The following is a 26,657-nucleotide window of genomic DNA, read 5'->3' as shown; positions in this document are numbered from 1 at the left end:
CACGGCACACTGAAAGAGCCATTTGTGATAAAGGAGTCCCAAAAAAGTACTCAGAGTGTAATATATTTCAGAAGTTGGATGTTTCTACATTGTAAATTTTTCTTTTACTAATCATATGATTAACAAGTATCCAGTAGATAGTGGATTTCTCAGTTTCATGAGCCATAACGATCAAAATAAAAAACTTCTCACTTGACTTGTAATAAATTTAAAATTTATTTAAAAAGTCATCGTTACCTTTGTTAAATGAATTATGAAAAAACATTTCACAATATTCAAATGTCTTTGAGATGCACTGGTACTACTGCAAAGTTTAAACGAGGGCAGCTTACACAGAGGTCGGAAATGTTTTTAACATTTAATGTCCTGCTCAGTTCTGCTATCAGTCAGCGTCTGAACTGTCACATAAAGTAAATGGCAGCCACTTGCTGGCATTCATTGCCTTCAGTTTCAGTATGAATATCCATAAAGACAAACGTGCAGCTTTGTAAGATCAGCTTAAAGGAGGTTCGTTCTACAAAACCACTGCTTTGCCAAACAAACTGTCCTGTATGCAGAGTGTGGTGCTTCCCAACACTTTTGTGATGAAGCTGCAGAAAGATGCTCCGTATCAGTGCTGGACCACAAATGCCACTGTGGTCAAATCAAATCGAGCTGTTCAGACAGCTTACAGAAACACTGGCAGCTGTTAACAGCAGCACACATGTTAATTGTAACAGAAATATTCTCTATAGTGTTGGCACGAGATGTTGACAATCACAGAGTGCAATGTTTGCAACGTGAAGCGGACTTGATGTCTCAGAAACTACAGTCTGCACTGACCTTTGGTCCCAGCGCGCCAACCAGTCCGACACGGCCTGGAGCTCCAGGCTCCCCCTAGGAGGATGAAAAATTCTGTGAGGCAATATGAAACAACAGGGTCCTGGTAATGGTACAGAAGGCGGAAGAAATCCCATCCACAAGCAAACTCGTCTCTGCACTACTGTTCAATTAGGAGAAGAAATAATATCATATAAACACATTCAAGATATTTTTGATTTGTTACATTTTGAAATACTTTTGCTTGCCTTGTTTAAACTGCTTTTAACTTATCATAGCTTTCTTATCGAGTGTTTTGGAATAATCTGATGATCTCGTGACATCAGACAGAGCCCTACATTTGAAAGGTTTAGCATCCTATGAGCATCAGCTAACTCCCTCTAGAGCTTACCATCGGCCCAGCTTCTCCTGGAGGTCCTGGCTCTCCTCTCTCACCAGGGAGACCCTGCACATGAAGAATGTTGCTAACATTCAAATGTGATCACTTTTAAATAATAACTTCACCATCTTTTAATTTTAATTCTGTTGGTTGACATAGAAAATGTTTCTTTAGAGTTTCAAACTCACATTAACAGCAAAGTTTTGTTATTGTGCAGGAAAATTTGTTAGAAACAAATTAAATTCAACAGGATGATCATTGTGAGTGTTTTAAATGTCCGTGCTAAATGTGGCAGCATTTAAAGACGCGTGTCCCTGTATTCACCAGCAGTTAGTTTGATCTACATATAGACGCAGCAGATATGGAACCACTCTGTTTCAGAGAGTGGGTATAGTGGCCCAAACTGGTTTGACTTCTTTTGTAAGATGCTGTTTGAACATTTGAATGTGTAGTAATGTTGATAAAAATCACTATTCATGTTTTATATCAGATAAAATGTTTTTATTATATTCATGCATTCCTTTAACACCTGCAAATGTCACACTGAGCAGAGATTTTATGGGGTGAAATTATTCTGTGGGCAAAAAGGCCTAAAGCAGCGGTGTCAAACATAAGGCCTGGGGCCCAAAATCGGCCAGGCAGAGACTCCAATGTGGCCCATTGGATGGGTTTGGAACATGTGAAGCAGGGCATACGTTTTTAACTTTTTTTAGCTTTCACTACCGATAAAGAGCTCCCCCACAGCCAATCACACTTCACCGAGTACGTAATAGTCTTAATAGTTTAAATGTCTGATTTAGCCATTTCTGTGATTGTTTTACAATTACAGCAAATTCTGAAAATGAGCTCCCTGAACTTTTTTGAACATTTATTTCTTACAATTTAGGAGATTTAAGAGTGAATTTAAGAATCATGCAAAAGATTTTGTTTTTATTTGCTACAGCAGCATGCACAATGTTATAAGATTAGCTGTGGGGAAAAGAAGGAAAACAAATGCTTCTAATTTCAAACGTCATTTTTTTAACAATTCATTTTGTTTTCAACAATTTGTTATACAAATCATTAAGTTGTCTAAAATATTGTAAAGCATCAGTGGCTTCTTGTGCCTTGCACTACAGCGACACAAAGCAGCACTAAAACAGAAAAAGTGGCCAAGACACAATGAACGAGAGAGAGCTGCAGAAATATATCTATAATATATATCATTCAAAACGTCCGTGGGACTGTTGCTCTCCCAGTCTTACCTTAGGTCCTGGGAGACCTGGTTCTCCCGTTAAGCTTGGCTCGCCTCTGTCTCCCTGCAACACATTGAAGAACTGTCTATAAAACAACCAGTGTGAATAAGAACACACACTAATGCTCCTGGTTTTCTAACACTTACCTTTGCACCTTTAGGACCAGGTGCTCCCCTTGCTCCTGTCAGACCTGCTTCACCCTGCAGAGGGAAGACAGGTCAGAAAAGTGTTCACCGAAATAAACAGCATAAAGTATTTTGATCTGCCTGTTTCCTATAATACATTTAAAACCTAATACATTTGCAGGATATTCAAAGACATAACTTGTTAGGCTTATCTGAACAAACATGTGTGATGTCACTATTTCAGATGTCTTTTATGAAAAAAGGCATGCAGAAAGACTTTCCTCCAGATTATGCATGACAGTCACCACATGTTAACTTTTGAAATTGTGGCTTTTGTGTGTACATTCTTGGGTACACAATAATTATCGCTCTGCATTGAACTCCTCATCACGCAAATATTAATTTGCTGGTGAAACACAGACTTAAAAAGCGAGTTAAAGCCAACAGCGAATGGATGAGTCTCCAGAAATGTTTCTGTCTTATAGCCACCAATGCTTTATGTAAAGTGCAGTTTTCTTCCTTGTGTCAGACATAATAATAATAATAATAATGTTGTATTATTATTATTATTAATGTCTTATTAATATATAATGTGCTATAAAGGATGCGGGTGGGTGAATAATACAGGGAGGAGTAACTCTTTGAGGACATGCAGCTCTGTACAACTCACACAGAAACAGAGAAGTGCAATGCGTCTATTCAAAGGTATTATCGTGGTGTTTCCTTATACCTTCATCCCTGGAAATCCCTGGGGGCCAGGATCACCAGGTTTTCCTTCTTTACCCTGAGAACAATTGCATCATGTTCAAACATGCATCCAAAGATAAAACAGAATGAAAAACGTCCAAAGTTATCCGTACTTACAGGCTTGCCTTCAGGCCCTCGTGGCCCATGTGTCCCTTTCTCACCTGGTGAACCCTGTAATATAAAAATATTCCAATCAGAAACTTTCTTCTTACATTAAGACACAACAGCAGCTATGCCATTGGCTCTATGAATACCAAGGCTGTGGCTGCCCATCGCTTCAACCGTCCCAGAATATGACAATGAACTGCCTTCAAATTTGGAACAACTGATCCCATAACATTTAATGGAAAGTACTTTCAGACGCTCCACCACAGTGGATGGAATCACAGGTATGATTTTACACCGAGTGGTTTCCTGATGCGAGCGTCCCATCTGGGTTTTGGACTGGCACTGGGAGTTCACCGGCTCACGACCCCCTGAAACGGTGCGACTTGAACCAGGGATCTTTTGGCTGCAAATATCTTTCATGAATTCTAGGAAGAATTCATTTTTCAAATCCTTGTAAATCAGAAACCTTAATGTTCCTAACGTGACTGTACATGGCTTTGGCTGCAGACACGATGGAGACTTTTCAGGAAACATAACAAGTTTGCAAGAGATGCGATTTAGGCGTGCACTGCTGTCTACATCGTGGACACTTTCCTTACCAAACAAATACTATTGTGACTCATTAACTGGGCTTCATCACAACCACACATCATTAGAGGTAATTAGTAGAGGAGTCAAGTCTTGATATGTATGTTTTTTGAATGAGGCTCCAAATCCACATCAAATAAACTAGCAGTTTCCTAGTTTCCAATTGCCATGTTGTGGTCACTTCTCCCCTCTCTATGTAGCATATACCATTTTAGATGGGTGTGTAATGACCTCCAATATAATGATACAGTAAAGAACTGATTATTATTGCATCCAAAAAAGCAACAAAGAATGTTGTGTAAACTAGCAGCACATTCTATATGTGAACATCAAAATCAAAGAATAACCAAGCTGTTAAATGAGAATGATGATGGATCACACTCATCAGCACACTCTTTGTTGAGCAGCAGGGATCTTGCAGACCAGTTGTATATTTGGACATCAGAGCCTGGTGTTAAAACCATAGGAAAGGAAACAGACATGTAATCTATCAAATGTAGGTCTTTATGTGTGTTACCGTGGGTCCTGGTGGGCCGACTACACAATCGCAGTCTTCTTCTTCCACTGTGGCACTTCTATTCAGAGGGCACTGAAGATACACATACACAATTAAATTAACAGAGTGGGTCACAAACGGATTACCCTGACAACACCTCAGTGGTGAAACTTTTATTAGCGACCTCAGATTAAATATGTGTGAATTCACCCTTACCCTTTCATCATCCTGTGTATCAGGAGAGACAAGACAAGAGAAAAAATAATGGTTATCGTCATCGCAGGCTCATACACGCAGCCATACACAGCCTTTCAAGTACAAAGCCTTTGAAGTGGAAAGGAAGAGAGAGTGAGAGCAGAGATCTTACGACGGAGTAGATTTCACAAGCTGTTTCCCTCTCGCTCTGATGGGGATCACAGTAGAGACGCAGCTTCTGAATCTCCACCTGAATCGAAACAACATGGACGATCTGATTATTTCAAACATGCTTTTTGTAAAAACAGAAACAAGTGTCATCTTTGATGGGTGACACGATGCTTTGAAGGCTGAACGGTGATGATTTTGCAACATGTAAATGTTACAAATGTTGCAAACTGTGCTTCATATGATAATAGTAATGATATCTACATCCATACATGCAATAGCCGTGTGTTAAAAACAAAACAAATGTTGCATGGTACCCTAATGATTGTAACACCTTGCAAACTATAACTAATAATTGTAGGATCATTTATACAGAATATCTTTCTCTGGACAGTCAAGCATATTAAACAAAATATATCCAACCTACTGGCAACATTTTAAAGGGGTCCAATTATGCTTTCCATATTTCTTTTTGTATATAAAGCGTTGAAGCAGTGAATGCTCATATCAGTCATGGCAAAATGAGTGAAAGCGTGGATTGTCTTCCGCAGGTTGGGGATGTGTTGCTGCTCTGATCGGATGAGCACCAGTATTTTGGGCTCTTGCTCAGGTAAAATAGTGCTCTGCCAGCTAACAGTCCTCCCCTCATGTAGACTCAAAGGTCTGGTTGTCATATACAGTTGTGGTCAGAGGTTTACATACACTCATCATGGGCATGGCTGTCATGGTAGTTTTGGGCTTTCTTTGAAGTGCTCTTTTTCCAGGGTGGAATGATTATACGGCATACATCCTAAATTACTTAAATAAAAAGCATTGGTTGTGCAATTTTAATTTATTTACATACAGGCTAAAATATATACATACATCTCCTTGAAAATATTTTAGGAAGTGGTTTTGAAGGTTCTGCAATACATTTTAACTTGACAAGGCCTATTAACTTCCCACTGATGATCATGATTAACTATGACTGGTAGTTTGTCTGTGCCAGCATAAAACAGAATTCGTTTGGCTCGTTTGAATGACCAATACTTAAAAATTGATCATGTGCAAGAAGTCACAGAAAGTCTAAAAAGGAAATCTGTAGGTTTATACACTATAGACTGGGAGGGACTCTTGGAGCCATTTCTACGGCAGATTTCCTTTTTTTGGAAGGATACCCAGATGTCACCCTAAAATAATAGGAAATTGCTTAGAAAATCCAGGAACCACCCAGGCTTAGGGTTGCCATGAACTGGAAACTGCTGCAGCATCAGTGTCACTGTTCACAGTGGGCGTCCACATGGACAAGCCAAATGATTTCTGGGAAAGTTTTATGGTCAGACAAGACAAAGATTGAGCTATTTGACAAGAGATATGTCTGGAGAAATAAAGGGGAGCCTTCCCAAGAACATTGCACCAGCTATGATGCTCTGGAGCTGTTTAGCTCCCAGTGCTACAGTACACTGCACAAAGTGGACGGAACAATGAAAACAAGAAGCTACCTCAAAATTCGCCAAATTCACCACAGATGGTTAAACCCAGGACACGAATGGATGTTCCACCAGGACAGTGATCCCAGAAACACATCAGAACTGGTTTGTGAATGTAAACCATTAAGCTTCTGGAATAGCTTTTCCAAAGCATGGTTGCTCAGGAACATCTCACTATCCTTCTATAAGAGCTGGAGGAAGTAGCCTGGGATGGGGACATCTAAATATTCTGCTTAGGCTCCTGCCTCTGCAACTCAGGTAAGTGACAGGAAGTTGATGGATGATTATCATGGCTAATTTCTGGCTATTCTTACCAGAAGCATTTCCTATACTATATTTGGTCAGGTGTGGTGTAGCTCCCAGAATGAATGTACTGGACTGAAATAACGTATTGCTTTAACAAAAAGGATCATCAGAAAGTAAGCTAAACGTGCCAATGATCTAAACTCTTTCTGCATATAAAAACACTCCAATCTCCTCAAATCAAATCAAGTAAAAGATCAGCGTCAGGGCTCAAAGCTCCAGTGTAATTACATGTGTTACTCACAGGTACAGTGATGTCTGTTCCTCGCCTCTTAGACACCTGCGTTTCCCCATTGATGTAAATTGGCTCCACCGGTTTTAGCATTAGTTCCTGGATGCGCTGGTCGTCAAGGAAACCGGTGACCTGGCGATGCCTCACTAGTACTTTAATCTGATGCCATTTTCCATCATAAAGAGTCTGAGAGAGATGATATAAATTTCATGAAAAAAAGCCTTTTGTCAGAACAGGAAGATGCTTTAATTAAGAGTTTAAAGCACGTTTTTGGTCAAGCTTTCATTCATGAGTAAAACTGGATGTGAAAACAATTATTAACCTTACAGTTCTTCTTTCAGTCAGTCTTCTGTTTCTGTTGCCAGCCTTAACTGTGTGTTCATGCATTTCATTAAATATAATTTTGTGGGCAAGACCAAAAATGTCTGTTCACTAAATGCTCTGCAAATAGTTCTGACACACCAGGTACTAAGACCGAGGACTTTTCAGGCCATAGGCAGAGAGAGAGACAGAGCAGCAATTGTTCCATTGGGGCTGAGAGTCACTTTTGAAAGGACAAATCACAAGCTCCTAGCTCGTGCCACATCAAACCAAATCAAACATATGCAAACACAAATTCAATATAATTACAACCCTGTTCAGGCCTACACATTGAACATTGCGTCTAAGGACGGAGGGTGGTGGGTGCTTCTTAGACTGAACCTGGCGATTATTACCCAGAACTGCCTCGGAAATAGAGACATGAGTTCCAAGTTCTACACATCCAATAAATGGTTTCCACCAGGAAAATACAGTGGTTTAGAGTAGGAAACAATTTCTTTGGGCTTCTCCTGGCATCACATTGCATCTTCTCTGGTTCCACTGAAGTAAATGTGGAGTGATGTTTAAATAGCTGCCAAGACTCATTCACTAATATGAAGAGAAAGCTGAGGTAGGTGGAGATGCTCTAATAGCACAATGAGTCCTTTCAAGGCAGTACAGCAAACTACACTTCTTACATCCTGCTTAGATGTTTATGTTTCTCACATTCAGATTAATCATTTTATGACACTTACTCTTGCGGATATATTAATACCAATTCTAGTTCAGTCTGCTGCTTTAGCCACATATGGAAGCCCGTTTCCGCCACTAAAAAAAAAAAAGGATCCATAACTCAAAATTTCGAGTTATTTTCTCGAAATTTTGAGTTATGGATCCTTTTTTTTTTTTATTTAGTGGCGGAAACGGGCTTCCATAGCCACACTTATTAAAGCAGCATCAACAAATGTTTTACTCTAGAGAGCAGAGTAGAGACACTGTTATTGCAATAAGTGTTGTTTTATTACGTTTTATGTACAGAGGTACTGATTTACTTTTACTTTTTCTGAACCAAATCAAGGTAAACTACTACTTTAAAATCTTCACTGTATATGCAACATGGAAAAGCTATTCTTTTTATTCAATCTGTCAAACTCAGTGGCCAGATGAACAGTACAAGATTATAGCTGTTAGTCTTCTTTTACATAAAATCCTATGGTTTATTTTTAGCTTCGGTATGGTTAGAGAAACTGGTTGAGTTTACAACTCTAAAATCAAAACATAAAGAATAAAACTGTACCGTATTTTCCGCACTATAAGGCACACTTAAAATCCTTTAATTTTCTCAAAAATCGACAGTGCACCTTATAGTCCAGTACGCCTTATGTATGAATTCTGGTTGTGCTTACCAACGAACCGATTTTATGTGGTACGCAGCGCTCAAAAATCTGTCAAATGTTTTAGTAGGAGTTTGGTAAACTAGCCTCACCGCTTGATGGATTGTCGGAGCATTACGGCTACCGCGGAGTAATCTAGGTCCTAAACTCTGTTAACTTCAGGTCCCAAAGTCAAATGATCACTGCGGCATCACTGGCTGTTAAAAACTGTCTAAATTCTTTCTGCTGCTGCTGCTTTACCAGGTGTAACAATTAAGTTTAACATCCAGACATCCATGAAAACAGAATTTATTAAATTTAACAGAGTTAGAAGTTAGCAGGAAGTTAGCTTGCTAGTTTACACCTAAGCATGATATAGCATGTTCTGACTGAGAGATTTCTGCAAAAATTCAAACGTACAGCTCTGCTATCACTTCCAACATAAATGAAGACAGAAAACTAAACAGCAGTGACATTTGTAGGGTTAATGAAGTTGGGCTAGCTGGTATATAATGATGTGCTATATGATCGCTAGCGACACAGCTATGTTAGCATAACATTAGCACAGTGAAGCTGGAGGATGAACGCTAATACTTTTCCCCTCGATAAAAGTTAACGTGAAGGTTCCCGATGGTTAGGGACAAATGCAATCCAATGGCAGGATGCTGTAAACGGACCAAACTTTAGTCAGGAGAACAACTGAGATAATCCATCCTCAATGCGAGGTTAGTCATTAATATACTGCAACGACATGGGAATAGAGCAGCTGCAGAGAATTCAGCATTAATGAATCAATGGTACGTAAGTGGAGGAAGCAAGAAGAATGAGTTGAGTAAAGTTTGACTTATCTGACTGTTTTGTTTCGCTTAATGCTAATCCGGTGCGCCTTATGGTCTGAAAAATATGGTACTTGTTTTTGTTGTTGTAGCTTTATCCTGAAGCCAAGGGGGTATCATTGGTCTCTATGGACACTCAATCCTAACACCAACCTGAAAGCCTGTTTTAAAGACAGCTTTCTGCTCTTTCTCTGTCGTACTGGTGGTGGTGAAGGTAACAGTTTTGTCTTTTCCGCTCAGTGTTACTGCAGCTTGGATCGCCTTATCCTTTGACAGCACCCTCCAAAGGTCAAAGGACAGCTTGCTAGAGATCCCTTTCAGACGTACAGTGGACACAAACACGTATGATGGAGGAAGGCCTTCTGGGAAAATCTCCCTAGTTTAAAGATTAAGAATAAAAAATGTAAATAGCTGTTGACCAAAGCCCAAAAGCTGTTTAGAATGAATGTAATGATAGCGATAGCATGTTACCTGGTGTTCTCAGTAATGTCTGTGGAGGCAGCAAGGGCATAGGCAGTCTCAGAAACTAAAGAGCCAGGGATCTTCTTTGCCTTGGTCTGAATGTTCATGCCCACCATCAGCTCGAAGCCTTTCTCATCACGGGATGCCACTGGGATTCGTGTGGGACAAACAGACTCTGGAAGCACCAGGGTGATTCATTCAGTCAAGTGGTCATTCAGCTATATGATATTTGGCAACACTCTAATTTGTGCTTTTGTAGATACACTTGAGTTTTCTGACCTTCACAAAGCTTCTGCTCCATGGAGTCTCGAATACGATCGATGGTGGTGTAATCTTCAGCATACAGGACATAGGTAGATGAAGGTTTATTGGCAATGGAGATCAGCTCTGAAGTGGTGATCTCAGTGCCAACTCCCACAGCAAATACAGTAATACTCTGTGCTCGAGCCTCCATGCTGGCGTCAACCTACAGATATAAAAGGTTATCTTTTGGTTTAAATTGTTTTCCCAGGTCTGGGGAAGAAGTGCTAGGGTCTCGGTTACAGTTAGGGTTAGGGGGTAAGTACTGGTTAGCTAGAGTATTAAAACCTCACAGTGTGGCTTTTCTATGCCAAAGTTTCTTTCCATGTTGATACTTCTTTTATGTTGCCTCTGTTATTAAAGGCCACCCAAAAACACTGACGTGGTTTTACCCATGAGGCAAAGGACCACTCACCACATCATCCTGTGATTTGCCATCTGTAACCACCACAGCGATGCGGTTCTTGACCAGATTGCCCCGCTGGGAGGAGGCAAACACGTGGTCCACTGCAAACTTGATGGCCCTGCCAGTCTACAAAAAGAAATGAATTAAAAAAAATAATTTTACACCAGACACTCTTCCTTACACAACCCCAAAGGTTTGATTTTGATTTTATTTTATTTTATTGATTAGCATTCAAATATCTCAGTGAAGACAGAACAAAGATCTACCACAAAGCAAGAAAGCACGAGACAAGGCTAATCAAAAGGTATTGGCTGAAGCATTTGCTTATTACGCCAACCCTTTTAACAAAAGATCTTTTTGCATGCAGCTCCTGTACACAGGGCTCGAAGCAAATAATAAAACAAAGCAAAAATAAAACAAACAAACAAGAAAAAAAAAAAAAAAACTTTCCACCTTAGATAAGTAACTACATCAAAGCAAAAGAATCAAGAGTTTTTTGGGGGGTTTTTTTTTTTTTGCTCTTTTCATTCTTGATATATATATTTTTCTATTACTCTATTTTTAAACATATTTTTAAACAAGGAAAATGAACTACACCTTTTTAAATCACTGTCATAACTATTCCACAGGTTAACTCCTCTAACAGAAACACATCTCTGCTTTATATTTGTCCTCATCTTGTTTTTTTTAAAGAAATCTGTTCCCCTTAAGTCATATTGACTCTCTCTGACTTTGAACAGCTTCTGAGTACTGGGGCAAAGCAAGTTATTTTGTGCTTTATACATTATCTGTGCCATTTTATATTCAACTAAATCATTAAATATCAGGGTATTCAGATTAATAAACAAAATGTTAGTTGGTTCTATATAGTTTGATTGGTTTATAATTCTTATAGCTCTTTTTTGTAACTTGAAAATAGGAAGAGTGTTCGTTTTATATGCATTACCCCATATCTCCAGACAGTAAGTCATATATGGAAGCAACAGAGAACAATAAAGTGTGTATAATGTTTTTTTGTTCAGGACATGCTTTGTTTTATAGAGAATAAAACGGTTTTTGACATTTTTGTTTTCACGTGGTTTATATGAGACTTCCAACTCAGCTTATCATCAATTATCACTCCAAGAAATTTATTTTCGTACACTCTTTCAATTTCAATTCCATTAACCCTGATTTTAGATACATTTTTCATTTGTCTAGTGCCAAAAATAATCAATTTTGTTTTCTTTATATTTAATGATAACTTATTTACATCAAACCAGTTTTTTAATATATTTAACTCCTTAACAAAGGAGTATAACAAAGGTTATTTGTGTCCCTGACTGATCTGCCAAGTGAACATGTTAAAGACTACTCAATGAAACCACTAGCCATTCCCAGTCAAGCATAGACATATTAACAGGGTTCTTTGGAAATGTTGAGTATTACAGCTGCAGAATTTACAGGGATGCATGTGCAAGTCTGTTTGGTGACCATTGGTGTGCTTGTGGCCTTGTTGTGTGGTCATCCTGCTGCAGATACAGTGTTGGCAAGTGGCACCAGTGAACATGCCTAAATGTGCAGTCTGCTTTTATGTGACGCTTTAAAGGTTGCATCATAGGAGTAAAGTCTGTTTTGTTCCTTCACTATGCTTTGACATTAATAGTTCCCAGTCAGTTTGTAGGAGCTGGCCACCTATGTAATAATTTATCCTTTACCCATTTTCCCACTGATTGTTTCATAATTTTTGATATTCTTTGTTTAACTTCGCTTCCAGTGGAGTCAAAAGTTTCATTCCTTCCCTCTCCACTCTGCTATTAAAACCAAGCAGCGTTGCCTATGACTTGTGCAGTTTTTTTCTGTGTAATTGTTTATATTCCTATATCTATTTACATATATCTAAATTACTAATCCTTTTATTTATGTCAAGTCTTAATATTCTGCTTACATGTGCTGTGCACAATGTTGGGGAAGCTTCTTTAAAGACATAGTTTTGCAAAATACTTCATAACAGACAAGCTGGACAGCAGAGATACTCTGTTCTGTTTCCTAAAACTACTAAATTAGTTTGCAAAAACAAAAACTGATCAAGTTTACAGCGTAGCTATGATAACGTGTAACATGTAATAACAAAATAACAATGGCAGCAAAGCTTCACTGCTTATGGAAACAGTGCAGCACTGAGAAACGCCTGCCCTTTCGCTCATGCAACAAGCAAAGGTCGAGTGTGTGGAGACGGCTGCCTCACAACTGCACTGACTGAGCGTGTCGTAAGGATCGTACAGAAGAAGTAGGACGGCTTTGAGTAGGGAGGGGATTCAGTTACAGTAGAAATGCAATGGTCCAATAAGTTATTTCAGTAACACACAAAGTTAACGCACATGTGTCACACAGTATTATCACTGTGGACATACAAATGCACAAGAATCACAGTTCATCACAATACAGTTTTAGCACATCACATTTCCCCTGTGCTAACCGATACACAAGTAGACAGTTAACTATTATCTAGTTATATGTTTGTATTTTATGATGATTATTTAATGGGATATTAATAATGTGATGGCCCCTGTCACATAGCCCGACAGAACAGCTGGTGTCCACCTGGAAACCATCAATCAACAGGGAAAAATGAATATTCCCCAGTGGGTTGTGAGTGGGTACTGGGAGTTGCTAGCAGTCACTGTGAAATGAATTGCTGTACCTCAGTCATGAAGGCCTAAAGACTGGTCATTAACCAGGGAAAAGTGTGCATTTCCAACCAGTTGGTAAGGTGGTTGTCAGGGCTGCTGGCTGTCATCAGGTGTATTTGGCTGCAAATACATTTATTTGCAGTTCATTTCACAGTGACTGCAGGAAAAACATAACTGCTTTTGTTACTAGTAAGTTTGTCTGGTTGGTTAATATGTTAGATGTGTAATCAGGTTTTAAAACCCTTCACAGCACAGAATCTGTATTATTAAGGGTTTTTAATGACATCCTTCTGGCATGTGATTCTGGTAACCATGTTGTTCTTGTCTTGCTTGACCTAATTGCTGCCTTTGACACCATAGACCACAATATTCTAATTTCTCGATTACATGATGTAGTGGGTATTGGTGGCACTGCACTTAATTGGTTTAGGTCTTATTTGTCAGACAGAAATTTCTCTGTCAGCCTTCTCGGTTACGAATCGTCTTCTGCTCCTCTGTCATGCGGCGTCCCACAGGGCTCAATTTTAGGGCCACTGCTCTTTTCACTGTATCTATTGCCTCTGGGTTCTATCCTTAGAAGGCATGGGATCTCATTTCATTGTTATGCCGATGACTGTCAAATTTATTTGCCACTAAAACACAAGGATGGCATCTCCATAAAACCTCTCTTGACATGTCTAGATGACAGTAAAGCTTGGTTGGCTCTAAACTTTTTAAATTTTAATGAAAAAAAAACAGAAGTGTTGGTGTTTGGACCCAGTGGTCCCTGTGAGTCCTCCTCTGTTGTTTTAGGATCCCTGGAAGTCTATTTTAAATCTGTTGTTACTGACCTTGGTTTTAAGTTGGACAGTGATTTTAAATTGGACAACCAAATCAGAGCAGTGAAGTCCAGTTTTTATCATTTAAGGCGACTGGCACGAGTAAAATCTTTTCTTTCGAGGCAGCACCTTGAAACAGTGATCCATGCTTTTATTTCTTCCCGCCTGGACGACTGTAACTCACTTTATGTGGGGGTCAGTCAGTCATTGCTCTCACGTCTGCAGCTGGTTCAAAATGCGGCTGCACGACTCCTAACAGGAACTCGAAAAAGAGAGCATATAACCCCCGTGCTGGCCTCTCTGCACTGGCTGCCTGTGTCTTTTAGAGTTAATTTTAAAATTCTTATGTTTGTTTTTAAATGCCTTCACAGTCTTGCCCCGCCTTACCTCTCTGAGCTTCTTCATCCCCAACACACCCTGTCGGTCTCTCAGGTCAGGTGACCAGCTGCTCCTGGAGGTACCGAGATCCAGGAGGAAGCTCAGAGGGGGCGGGGCCTTCTCTATCGTGGCTCCAAAATTATGGAATAATTTGCCCATGCACGTTAGAGAGGCCCCTTCACTGTCCACTTTTAAATCACGTCTTAAAACCCACTTTTATTCCTTGGCTTTTAACCTCAGTGAGACTTAGTTTCTCTTTTAATTGAAGTAGTTATTTAATGATTTCACTCTTCTTTTATTTGTTTTTTATTTATATCTCATGTAATTTTATTTTACAGTTCCAGTGTACAGCACTTTGTGTCAGCTGTGGTTGTTTTAAAGTGCTTTATAAATAAAGTTGATGATGTTGATGATGATAACCACTCGCCAAGTACACAGTCAGGGTGTGTGGAACTGTGAAGAGTGCAACATGAAGCAGAAATATGAACCTCCAAAAGTTGATTCTGTTCATCTGGACGTAGCGTTTTGTGGGAGAAACGTTTCGTCACTCATCCAAGTCTCAGCTGACTGAGATTTACTTTCCTGGATGATTGAGAATGCATCAAGACAGAAATAATAATAATAATGGATTGCATTTATATAGCGTTTTTCGGGGCCCTCAAAGCGCTTTACAATTCCACTATTCATTCACTCTAACATTCACACACTGGTGGAGGCAGCTACAGGTGTAGCCACAGCTGCCCTGGGACAGACTGACAGAAGCGAGGCTGCCACATCGCACCATCGGCCCCTCTGGCCAACACCAGCAGGCGGTAGGTGAAGAGTCTTGCCCAAGGACACAACGCCCGAGACTGTCCGAGCCGGGGCTCAAACCGGCAACCTTCCAGTTACAAGACGAACTGCCAACTCTTTGAGCCACGATCGGAAATATGAAACTTTCCCTTCAAAGTGAAAAACGTTGGTAACAAAGAGTTTGGAGACAAACACTCTGCTGTTTGTGTTGCTGGTTTGCTACTTGCCGACCCCTCTGTGAGTTTCTCCTTCACCTCAGGTTAGCTCATTTCTATTCAGTCACCGAATAAGTCAAGAAATAGAAATATCGGCATGTGTTACATACATGTTGATATACTGCTGCATCTGTTTATTCTAAACACATCCCCACGATACATGATTTTATATGTTCTTCTGCAAATTAGGACATTTAAGGAGAAAAGGTCCTGCCTGTGTGTTTCCTCCCAGGTAGCTGATGCTCCGTATGGCCTTGATGAGCTCTGCTACTCCCTGGTGTTTCCCAAGAGGAATCTCCAGCCGAGGTGTGTCACTGTATTGTATCACAGCCACCTACAGGTGACACAACAAAACTTATCTGAGTGGATCTCTGTCGTGTGTAATGCACCAAATAACTCGAGTGATGAAAACTGCAGTAAATCTGAAAGGAAATTGGAGGTTGTTCAAATCATTCTCATTATGCACAGCATGCAGCATTACCTGTGTGTAGTGGGAACTGATATCAAACTGGCTGGTGATGTTGATGAGCCACTGCTTGGCAGTGTCAAAGTCCGAGACGCCAACGCTCCATGAGCCATCAATGATGTATACCAGGTCATTGACAGCCGTGCTGCAGCCTGTGCACATAAAGATATATACACGGTCATTAAAGAGAAGTCATTACACTCAGGAGACTTAACAGATCAGTTTTATGATCTGCTTTCATCCAAAGGTGCATGTCATCAGTACCTGCTCTCACATCTTCCTCCTCTGCAGCGTCCACTGTCGTCAGTAGTAAAATTACACTCCATACTGACCACAGCAACATGGCTCTGTAGGAGAACAGTGCACCGCAGCCCAGCCCAACCTACATAAAAACAAAAAGAAAGCTTCTTATCGTAAAGATTAGGCAAACATTCTTTCACACCTATGAACAGATTACCATTAAATTATGACCTAAAATATGACCACGCCCCCAAAACCTGCTGAGGTATTAGCTCTACGAGCACGCTGTACGGCACAGAGCTGTGAGCTGAGCCATCGGTGCTAAAACGTTCCTCGACACTTTTGATTCCTGACGCAATCAGACAGCAGTTACAGGAGTAAATGAGCTTCCCTGAGGTGCTGAGTTATGAGAAGTAAAAATAAGAAGTAAACAACTGCACGGCAAAATGCTGCAGCAGTTAAATGCACATGTTTGTGTGTGGAACGTGCAGAATTTCCTTACATAGAAAAGTCTTTGCATGCACAGTTATGGTCACACGTTTATATACACGCACCATGGATGTGGATTTGGGGATCTTCTTGTTCTTGTTCCAGAGTGGAATGATTGTACAACATCTTTAATAACTTCAAATAAAAAAGAAATTAGGTGGGCGGATCTTTACTGAATTCCCTGGACTTCCCAGTATTCACACAAAGCAGGTCCATTCGATCCGTGGATACATATTTATTTAGATATAAAGTTATAGTCAGAAAATAATTGAGTTGTGGGAACCAGAGTGGGCATATGCAAATGAGCTGAGAATGAAAACCAGCAAGAATAACTCTGTTTGCTCTGTAATTCAATGCAGTTACACACAGAAGCAGAAATAAAGACTCATAAATCAGTCAGCCAATCACTGCTGGTTTGGCCATAACACCCCTGCTTTCTCCTTTTCCATTTCTGCCACATCAAACACAATAAGGACACAATGACTCTGACTGTCACATTGTTCCTTCCTGTGTGAAAACATATGACAGTCATTGATGCTGTTTTTCACTCTGTTATCAGTTTGAATATTGTTCACAGTTTCTCAGATGTGGTGGAAACACGAGGAGGAAATGAGACTTCCTGTGTAGCTAAGGAGCCCCGAGCCTATGGCTTAAAGAGATTTTCAAACCATGAACCTGCTCATCATTGTCATAACTCATAGAGGGATTTCCCAGCCCAGGAACTAGAAACTATCAAAGCTCTCAGAGCATTGATTTGGTCTCTTTTTATGATTGGCAACAGGTCATTAGCTGTGTTTCAGAGGTACAGATAGGGAGGAGCTCACCACTCTGTGAAACACTACGTGGGTTTTAACAGTTAATCAGTGCAAGTTATCATTTCTAAATGATTGAAACCATATTCTGCATGTGCTGAAACAATATGGCTCGCTAATACGTGCTAAACTGGCTCCCTGCACTCAAGACAGCACAAAAACAACACCATTTTTCTCAAAATGAAACGTAAATACACACATTTTTATCTCAACTTGCTACTTCAAAGTAAATCAGTGTAGAAAAGCATTTAACTGTCTGTGTACGTGAATAGCTTCATCGTCAGCACTTTGCCCTTTCTGTGCCACACATAGTGCACCAGGGAGATGTGTAGGTTAGCCGTCCCCCCTCAGACCAGCTGAAGCCAGCAGAACTCTTGTGAAAGAAACCTTTCCTTTCTTACCCCACTGTCATCACGAAACTCACGACAAACAAAAAAGTACAGCACTTCCATTCTGACACACTCCATCATGTTGTTGCAGCTGTTGCTAGCTGCTGCTATTAAGCCACCTTGGGGAGCTCCCCAGTGAGCAGTTACCCTGCAGCCCTGGAGCACATTTAGCCTGCCTTTAAGGAGCAACTTGTCACTAAGCTGAAAAACTCTGTTTCATATTCGCTTTCACCTGCGTGTAACCAAATGTTTCACTGCTGTCACGGAGCTCAGTGTGTAGTCAGTACAGCATGAACGAGAAGTCAAACAGCTGGAGGTCAGCTAGAGCAAGATATAACAGCTTTAAATGCTTCAGTGTTATTACAGTCATTACGTACTGGCTTTGTGCATGTTTTCAGCTAGAGCTAAATCATGCTACCAGAGAAAATGTGTCCTGAACAACAGACACTGAGCACTAAAACATGTATGCAAGGACTCAGCCCACGTCCAGTGGACACACTGTGTTGTAATATGCAGCTGGTACATACTGCATGTGATATATGATGTGAGAATGAGTCCAGGGTGTCTTGTGAAATGACTACATCTCTGTCTCTCCCTCTCCTCTGTCCCCTCTCCTCTCACCTCCTCCTCCTCCTCCTCCTCTGTGTTGTAAAATTCTTTTGTGAGTTTTTTATTTCATGCCATACCATGCAACACATGATGGAGCTTTCCCTGTTTTCATTCGGCAGCACAAACATGGCTCCACCGACCACAAGGCAGGGCCAGAGAAAATAACAACGTGAGCAGAAACACAGGCATGGCAGAGAAGGCTGCACTGTGCTGGCACAGGCTTTAAAGACAGGGGAGGATCCGTGGGCTGCAGAGAGTACAGCCACCACAACCTTTCTTTGACATGGTCCTCTCCCTGTAATGCTTGTTCTCCGAAATATTTTTAAACCAGAAACACCGAAAGAATAGGCAGTGTGTGCAAAACCTTGACAGGGATCACTAAGAATTGTTATTAAGTAACTTTTTTGTATTACTGCTTACATATTCCTCTCTACGAGATCAAACTGGTGAATAAATTAAAATGAAATGGACATTTAAACGCCATATAAGTTATATGTAGGTAACATGGGTAGTAAGTTTGCTACAGGCTTGAAATGGGCAAACTCTATGTTTACTATAAAAGACCTGTGTGTGTTTAGGAGCATGGGTTCATCATGGGTGTGTTCTGAGTTTTAGAATGAATCCCAGTTTCTGCTTTAAAGTGAATTAAGAGCCACTGAAAAGATGAGCTGGGTGCTGTTTTTATCACTCGGAGTTAATCAGGTTGATACATGGAGTCCTCAAGCCACATATGAGATGCAGGCAAACATCTCTGTGTAGTTTGGGTCTGTTGCCACTTTCAGAGTCACTGGAGATCAATAAAGGTTGTTCTGAATCATTATTGTTAACGGTCATGAAACATTTCTATCGTGTTGGGGAGGATCTCTTCCAGAATAATAATGCCTTCTTGTCCATTCTTGTTTTTTGTTTACACGGGTGACTGAACCAGGTTTTGGGACAATATGTCATGGAAAGTCTTTATTTTGTTGGACAACAAATGACAACATACCAGGTCCTGGGGTAAAAATATACCATATGTTGTACTTTTCCAGCAAGAAATTACTATATCATTACTTTTAAAAATACTCCAGCAGATTTTTTTAGGAGGCAGCTCTTATTTGTGTTTGTTGCCCATAGCAGTGCGACTGAAAGTGCCAGATTTTATTACTTTAAGTTATAGTTTAGATTAAAGTTAGTTAGCTTTATAGCTTGCTTGCTCATTTTATCTAGTAGACCAGCTGGTAGCTAGCTTCTGACTGATCTGAATGGTAGAAAAATTGCTAATCTGAGATGCTAATGTTCTTTTTATTGTGATAATTAAGCTGCATAAGCAGACATAAGTAAAAATGTAAAAATTCAACACTGGTCTTAACTGGGATTTTGCACCCTGAATAGTAAAAAGAACAATGGGGAATGTATCGTGGCTTTCACAGATACTGACTCTGAATTGACTGAAGCTTAGAAGGGTGCTTATACTTTTCACCCACTATACAGTGAGCAGCTTTTATTTTCTGCAACATTTCCAATCAGTGCAACATTATCAGGCCACGTTAATAAAGAAAAAACATGCGCAATTGAATAATTGACCATGTTGATCATTTAAAGGCCCAAATATATTTATTCAGGTCTTCTCACTGTCCGCTGTATGTCAAGGTGGGAGAGATACCTCGTTATCACGTTTTATGTCATGGAATTGTGTGAGTGCACAGCTGTAAGCAAACACCGAATCTTTACTTAAGGAAAGGAAAAGACACAATGTTACATTAAAATGTTAAACTAGTCAATATTAACTTTAATATTTACTATAATTCAATAGAACTTTCACAGGGAGAAAAAACCACAGTAATGTTAGCTACATCCCATTTAGTGCATGTTAATTCACTGTCATGTCTCATGAGGCTTAATGGAGACACTTAATGGGAATAAGTCATCTCTATTATACCTCTGCTTTCCCCATGCTGATGTGCAAAAATATGAAAAAGGTCTACAGAGTGAGGCTAGTTTATCTGTCCAAATGAGAGCTTCATCTGACCTCAGCTGTCACTAGGTCATGCTCTCAGCACATGCATCCCTGACAGCTCAACTCCTTCAGCAAGTCTGGAGATCCACAGGTACCCCAGGGGCAGAAATATCAGACTGAAGCTACAGACTGAGCTATGTGTGCATTATACTTGTAGTTATATTGTTTATTGTAATATTAGATATTGAGTCCTGGTAATTTTAACTGCAGCAATTATATTTTCTGTGAATGTGCTGATAAAACTGGAACTGATGGTTTGAATGCAAACACATATTTAATTGAGCCAAAGTCTCACAGCTGTATTATGAATGTGTAAGCGTGTTCAGTTGTATAGCATCCTGGGTAAAGATGGAAAACTGTGATTAATGTGGAGGCAGTGGCTGTAATAGTAGAAATGAGTCCTGCCTCTTTGAAGGCTGCAGTGCAGCCTGTGCAGAAGCGTGTGCTAATTACAGTGTTAGTGCACCACATGCGCCGGAATAGTTGCTGCTTTTAGCCTCATGTCAGGCTGCTGCTAGCCCCCTTTGCTAACTGCTAACATGTTGAAAGTATAAAGTATCCTTTTTGTGGATGTTTCATCCTTATGTGTGAATACTAAGCATCTGTTGTACAAATTTTTCTTTTCAGAACCACAAACACACAAACACACACACACATATGCACACAGATGTATATTCATACCTACATCCTTCAATAAAACTACAGCTGGACTGTGCATCATGGCTTCTACACATTTCTGAACAATTCACCAGCCTCAGTACCAAAGTGTTATTTAGCTTCCTATTATGAAAGTCTCTTTATCGAGAACCAGCGTATTCATTTATGTCCTCTGAGCTACCCTCCTAAGTCCTGATCTACTAAATAAAGGACATGCAGGGCCTTCCACGGATATCTCATTTGCTTGGGTGGCCTCCACTACGTCCAGAGACGAAGGAAATCACAAAAAAGTTCAATGGGAAGATTCTCGTTCCCTCGGTTCTCAGGAGGATAGAGCGCTTTTCTATTCAATTTGAGCACTCACAACACTTTCTACTACAAGTCTCATTCACCCAGTCCCCCACACACACTCATACAATGCTTTCATCTGTACCTCTGCACTCTCACTGCTGACACTCACACTCCGACGGACACATCATGAGCAACAGGAGGAGCCGGGGATTAAGCCACCGGCCTTCTAAATCATCCTGCTCGACCATAAAAGAGACAACATTCCCACTTTAATGAGAAGAACCAAACAAACCTGCATAAGCTGTGGGTTTCACATAAAAGCAGGCAATCGTTGCTAACACTGGCAAGTATTTTTCAAGACACTAACATTTTTGGTACAACTAACCCTTTCTTCTTCAGACATGAGCCTGTGAGCTCAGTGAAATGGCTTATTTGTATAACTAAATGGCACAGTGCCCTAATTAAGGTTATTAGCTGTGCCTGTGCTTTTCCTACTATAGCAAGTGGAAGTGTTTGGCACATGGGCACTGAATTCAAACATCTCTTATATGACACATGGGAACGATTGGTCTACAGAGTGGGCTAATTCACCTAAATGATAAATGTTTGCATCGCACGAACGCTGCCATAACTGGGATGCTTGAGTTTTTCCATGACTTTGCAAATTCTAATTTAAGCTAAGAGGGAAGCTTTGCGACTGTTCCCCGAGCAGCCTCTGTCCAGTTAGATAACAGCGTATCTGAACTAGCTCCACCACATGGATGGCAGCTGGGTTCAAAAGTAGGCACTGCCTGCCTGCACAGATCAGCTCAACCTGTCCTCTTTTCTGGAGTGAAGCTGAGTCCCAAGCTGAGAGCAATAACTCAGACTGGATGGGACCGGCTAAGACTCAGAACAGAACTTGATTCGTACACACTCCTGATCAACACTTTAAAATACAAGTAATTATAAACATGTACAAATTACATAAACACGTAATTCAATTGATTTTATGTGAAATTTAAAGTTATGCTGTTTCCCCATTATCTGTCTTCATGCTGCTCTAATGGCGGATGCTCATATTAAACATGGGCTGACTGTCTGAGAGTATTTGTCCAAGTACAAATCCTAAACAGCTCTTTCGTTATAGCAGCTGGATTCCTTTAGAGAGTAGTAGGACTTTTAACCCAACTTTAAATGGCTGAGGTGGAAAAGGATAAAAGAAAGTAAAAGATACAGATGTAAGACATCCAAAGACAGAACATCAACAGTAAAAGAGGGAAACAACACACCAGTGGAGATCCTTCATAACCGTTCACTGTTTTTATCTTTACCAGGTCTGGAAAAAACCACACAGACACTCTTTTTGCTTCTTCTCTTTGCATCCACCATTCCTCACTTCTTCTTTTCCACACATCAGTCAGTAGACATGGAGAGGTGTGTACTGAACCTGAATTCCTCCAAAACCTCACTCTTCTTCTAGCAAACCAGAAGTGCAGTTTACCAACCACACGAGCAGCCTCCGCTGGCTTCAGCATCCCAGAACATTCCTGGTGCATAAATGTTGCTGGGATTGCTCAGCGCCTTTCACTGGTTCATGTAATATGATGAGTGCGGAGAGCAGCACTGCTACTGGATCCCAACCTGTTCAAGTACACTATAGCTTTCTCAGTTAAAATAATATGATTTTTTTTCAATACATTTTGAGTGGATAAATCTGGAACGGTGTTATTTTAGCCGTGAAGTTAGACACATTGTATCCACTTTAGAAAATGCTTTCAAATACTGACGCCTGCATTCTACACACACTTTACCTACTTGTAACTCATTTCCTTTGAAAGCTTAACAAACAATAAATGTGTCACATCATTTAATTAATGCCACTGCGTCTTACAAAAAGTATTCTCCAAAGACGGCACATGACTCTCTGAGGCAACGTATCAAACAGAAGATACTCGTGCCCTAAAGCAGCTTTACTGTCTATTTTACTAAAAGGTGGGCGCATGTTTGACAAACTAAATATCATTTTTATAATAATTGTGACTTGACACATGGGGATTGTGCCCACAGACTCAACAGGAAAGTGTTTCCTGATGTTAAACAGCTCCTACATTTCTTTCTCATCACGCTGCTCGACATTAATTCAGTTCAATTCATTCCATTGTTTATAGCACCAAATCACAACAACAGTCCCTGAAGGCACTTTGTGCTGTAAGAGGGCAATACAGAGAAAACTCCAACAATTAGATCTCTCCCTATGAGCGAGTACCTGCCTACAGTAGGAAGGAAAACTTAACAGGAAGAAACCTCCAACAGAAACAGGCTCAGCGAGGGGCGGGGCCACCTGCCGTGACCTGATGGTGGTGAGGGGAGGGAGACAGGACTAAAGACACGCTGTGGAAGAGAACTAATGATTAAATGCAAAGTGGAGTATATAAACACAGAGAGTGAAGAAGAGGCAGTGCATCATGGGAAGCTCCCAGTACCTAGCGCAGAATAACTAGGGGTGGGTTCAGGGTCAGCAGAATAAGTACGAGCCTTATCAAAAAGAAGAAAGAGGGTACGTGTGCTTCACCAGAGCTGATCTGGACAAGCAACTCCACTTCCTCTTCATGACCTTGTAGAGAAAATTGGATACAAGCCTAAAAAAAGTGAATTTTACACCTGCTTCAATACAAGAAACTTGCAAGATGTTCTTAAATTGAAATAAACTGATGATAACGAATGGAAGGCAGTTTCACACATAAAAAGCTAGCCTTCTACTCGTGCATGCTAACAGCTCAGTAATACGACAAACACTCGATGGAGGCTTTAACAGATGATAATGACACTTTATGAGTGTAATCAAAACCCAACAGAAAGGTTAATGTGCCCGAACATGTACAATATTACTCACAAAACCAATATAAAACTCTGACAGTTGAAATATATCTATTGTCTCTTATTGTTTAGAGAAGAAGTTTTCTCTTTGTAAGACCCCAAAGCAGTGTCCATCTTTTATTTACAGCCTGTAGTTCTGCTAGGCCGCTTCGGTTTTGACCTCATGCCGTCGGCTACATCCTGGCATTAATTTATCTCTATACTCTGAACACTGTCCAAAACATATTTCCTGCGGTTTCACAGGTAGATCAGGGACTGGTCCTTCAAATACATTTTGTTCCGTTGGAACTGCAGCCTGATCATCCCTGTTTATTGTCATGTAACACTTATATGCAGTAACAGACAAAAATAAATATAGATCCAGATGTGAGGTCCTCTGTGATGAGAACTTCACATCTGGATTTAATCTTGTCGGATTAAATGCCTCCTGTTTAAAAGATGAGCAGTACACTTTTAATTTCACTAAAGAATGTTTAGTAAATGAAATTCTCAATATTTATGTCAGGTTTTCCAGTTACTTGAGATTTCACAGATGCTGTTTCAATTTCAAGTCACATTTTGCTTCTTTTCTGCTCAGTTATTGCTTCTTTCTACGTAACAGCACGTTTTGTGCCTTTTCTAGATTTGTGTTACAGTTACATGAACTTGATTAGTGCTCTGATTAGGGACTGACCTGAAGATCTGAAGAGTGGAAAACATCCCAGTGAAGTAACATAATGCGACAGGGTTGTGTTCGGACAATGAAGGGGTTAGATTTCATAGATTCATCTTGTCTGCCCAGAGTGATGACATGTTGGCTCAGGGTAACCTGACATTTTAAACCAATGTTTCTACAGACCTGCTCAACCAGCCACAGCTAGCACAGGTAAAGGTACAAAGACATCAGTGAAAGAGCTCTGTTTGCTACGCAGCCTTTACAAATACACTGCTTTGTATCTCCTGCTCGTCAAACCAGGTAACATTTTACCAGATCCGATCTTTCCTCTGTCAAAAACCAACGAGCAGCTGATGTCAAAAATAACTGCAGTGACCGAGCAGAACTTTCACTGTCATCTCTTGTTCAAAGATAATTGGTGACTGCATCTGAAAACTGCACTTTTCTTCCATGCGATCTATCCCATGACGATCTTAAAAACTGTCCAGCACACACCTTTTCCATCGTTTCCAATTTATTGTGTTGCTGTACAGTGTCTACAGTAATTAGAAGTTATTTCAGGGAACAGACATAACTGACAGCGTAACTTAAACATGCCAAGAAACACACAGGGAGGCTGGTGCTTTCCAGTAAAGCTGAGGACCTCAACTCTCTGACCCATAATCACAGAGTTTGATGTATGACTTCTGCAGTATATTTAGCTTCTTGTTGTCCTGATGGCCGGTCAGTTTTGGCCAAACCAAACTGATGCTGTGGTAACATCGCATTTTAGACAAGATGCATGCATATCGCAGATTAAGTAGTAAATGAAACAACAACCACCATCCTGAGCAGAGATGGGCAGAACAGAGAAGTCCAGGAAAGGAAGAGTAGCTGGCAATCTAATGGACAGCTACTCTGTCCAGGCTTCCTCCTCATAAAGCTACACTGTGTGAGAGCATGTGTAATGAAGAAGTGTTGACAGGTCCTTACCTTTCTCCTTTTCTCCTTCAGCTGCAACAAGCCAATGATGAATGCAACTCTGCTGGGAGACGCTGAAGAGAGAGGACGCCTGGCTCGGCAGTGACAGTCCTCCTCCTGGTTGGCAGAGGGTGCAGTGGGAGTGTCAGGGCAGCCTTTACAAACTGTGGCCAACTCCACCACGGAATATGACACAACTAAGACCAACGTATATCCAGTGTGGATCTACTCACACACACTTACATGCACGGTGCTACTAGATGTGTGAAAAAGGCTTACAAGTCTGACTGCATAAATGACTCATTTAACATTCAATGTGAAATAAACAACAAACAGTTAATAAACTTAACTGAGCTAAGTGAGAGTAGGAGCCTCATTCAGTGAAGGTTGTTAAGTTAAACAACAGTTTCTCTGAGTCTGAGATAAAGGGGATCAAGTGTTGAGCCTGTGATCAGCAGTCGTGTAATAAAGCACGGCAGCACTGTGGTTTCACAGCACGCTGTTTTCTGCAGCTGTACAGGAGATGAGTTCAATTAAAGGGTTACAGAAGCTCTGCAGCGAGAGATGAAAAAGCAGCTGCGGCTCACGTTGAATCACTGCGATAAAGTCGCGATCACTGACAAACGGAAATGACACGTTACACTCCGTCTGCTCCTCACAGACCAACCCATGGGAAAACTTGGATTTTAGCATCATTTTCTACAATAACATTTGAATACATGTGTTACCAAACCATATGCTGTACTTAAAAATTAAGCTGAAGCAAAAGACTCAACTGTGTGTAACAGCAAACAGCAAAGCGGGGAAGGTTGAGG

The 26,657-nt window shown here is 40.4% G+C and overlaps 1 protein-coding gene across 2 annotated transcripts in view; it reads right to left on the bottom strand.

Annotated features, from left to right (window-relative positions):
* LOC120743450 (collagen alpha-1(XXI) chain-like) overlaps positions 1-26,484 on the bottom strand; it is a 76,173-nt gene extending 49,689 nt beyond the window's left edge. For both annotated transcript variants that reach the window (XM_040047092.1, XM_040047093.1), the window contains exons 1-18: positions 25,855-26,484; positions 16,147-16,264; positions 15,898-16,034; positions 15,631-15,750; positions 10,551-10,667; positions 10,115-10,301; positions 9,845-10,010; positions 9,527-9,749; positions 6,877-7,050; positions 4,865-4,942; positions 4,714-4,725; positions 4,519-4,590; positions 3,423-3,476; positions 3,289-3,342; positions 2,580-2,633; positions 2,443-2,496; positions 1,211-1,264; positions 823-876 (exon numbers count right to left, since the gene is read on the bottom strand). In XM_040047092.1, coding sequence (XP_039903026.1) covers positions 823-876; positions 1,211-1,264; positions 2,443-2,496; positions 2,580-2,633; positions 3,289-3,342; positions 3,423-3,476; positions 4,519-4,590; positions 4,714-4,725; positions 4,865-4,942; positions 6,877-7,050; positions 9,527-9,749; positions 9,845-10,010; positions 10,115-10,301; positions 10,551-10,667; positions 15,631-15,750; positions 15,898-16,034; positions 16,147-16,225 — 1,689 coding nt within the window. In that variant the 5' untranslated portion in view covers positions 16,226-16,264; positions 25,855-26,484. The remainder of the gene's footprint in view (positions 1-822; positions 877-1,210; positions 1,265-2,442; positions 2,497-2,579; positions 2,634-3,288; positions 3,343-3,422; positions 3,477-4,518; positions 4,591-4,713; positions 4,726-4,864; positions 4,943-6,876; positions 7,051-9,526; positions 9,750-9,844; positions 10,011-10,114; positions 10,302-10,550; positions 10,668-15,630; positions 15,751-15,897; positions 16,035-16,146; positions 16,265-25,854) is intronic.
* Between the last annotated feature and the right edge of the window lie 173 nt (positions 26,485-26,657).

Source organism: Simochromis diagramma, unplaced genomic scaffold (genome assembly GCF_900408965.1).
Source record: "Simochromis diagramma unplaced genomic scaffold, fSimDia1.1 OVJJ01000715.1, whole genome shotgun sequence".
Lineage (NCBI taxonomy): Eukaryota > Metazoa > Chordata > Actinopteri > Cichliformes > Cichlidae > Simochromis > Simochromis diagramma.
This window is presented reverse-complemented; position numbering and strand designations above follow the sequence as displayed.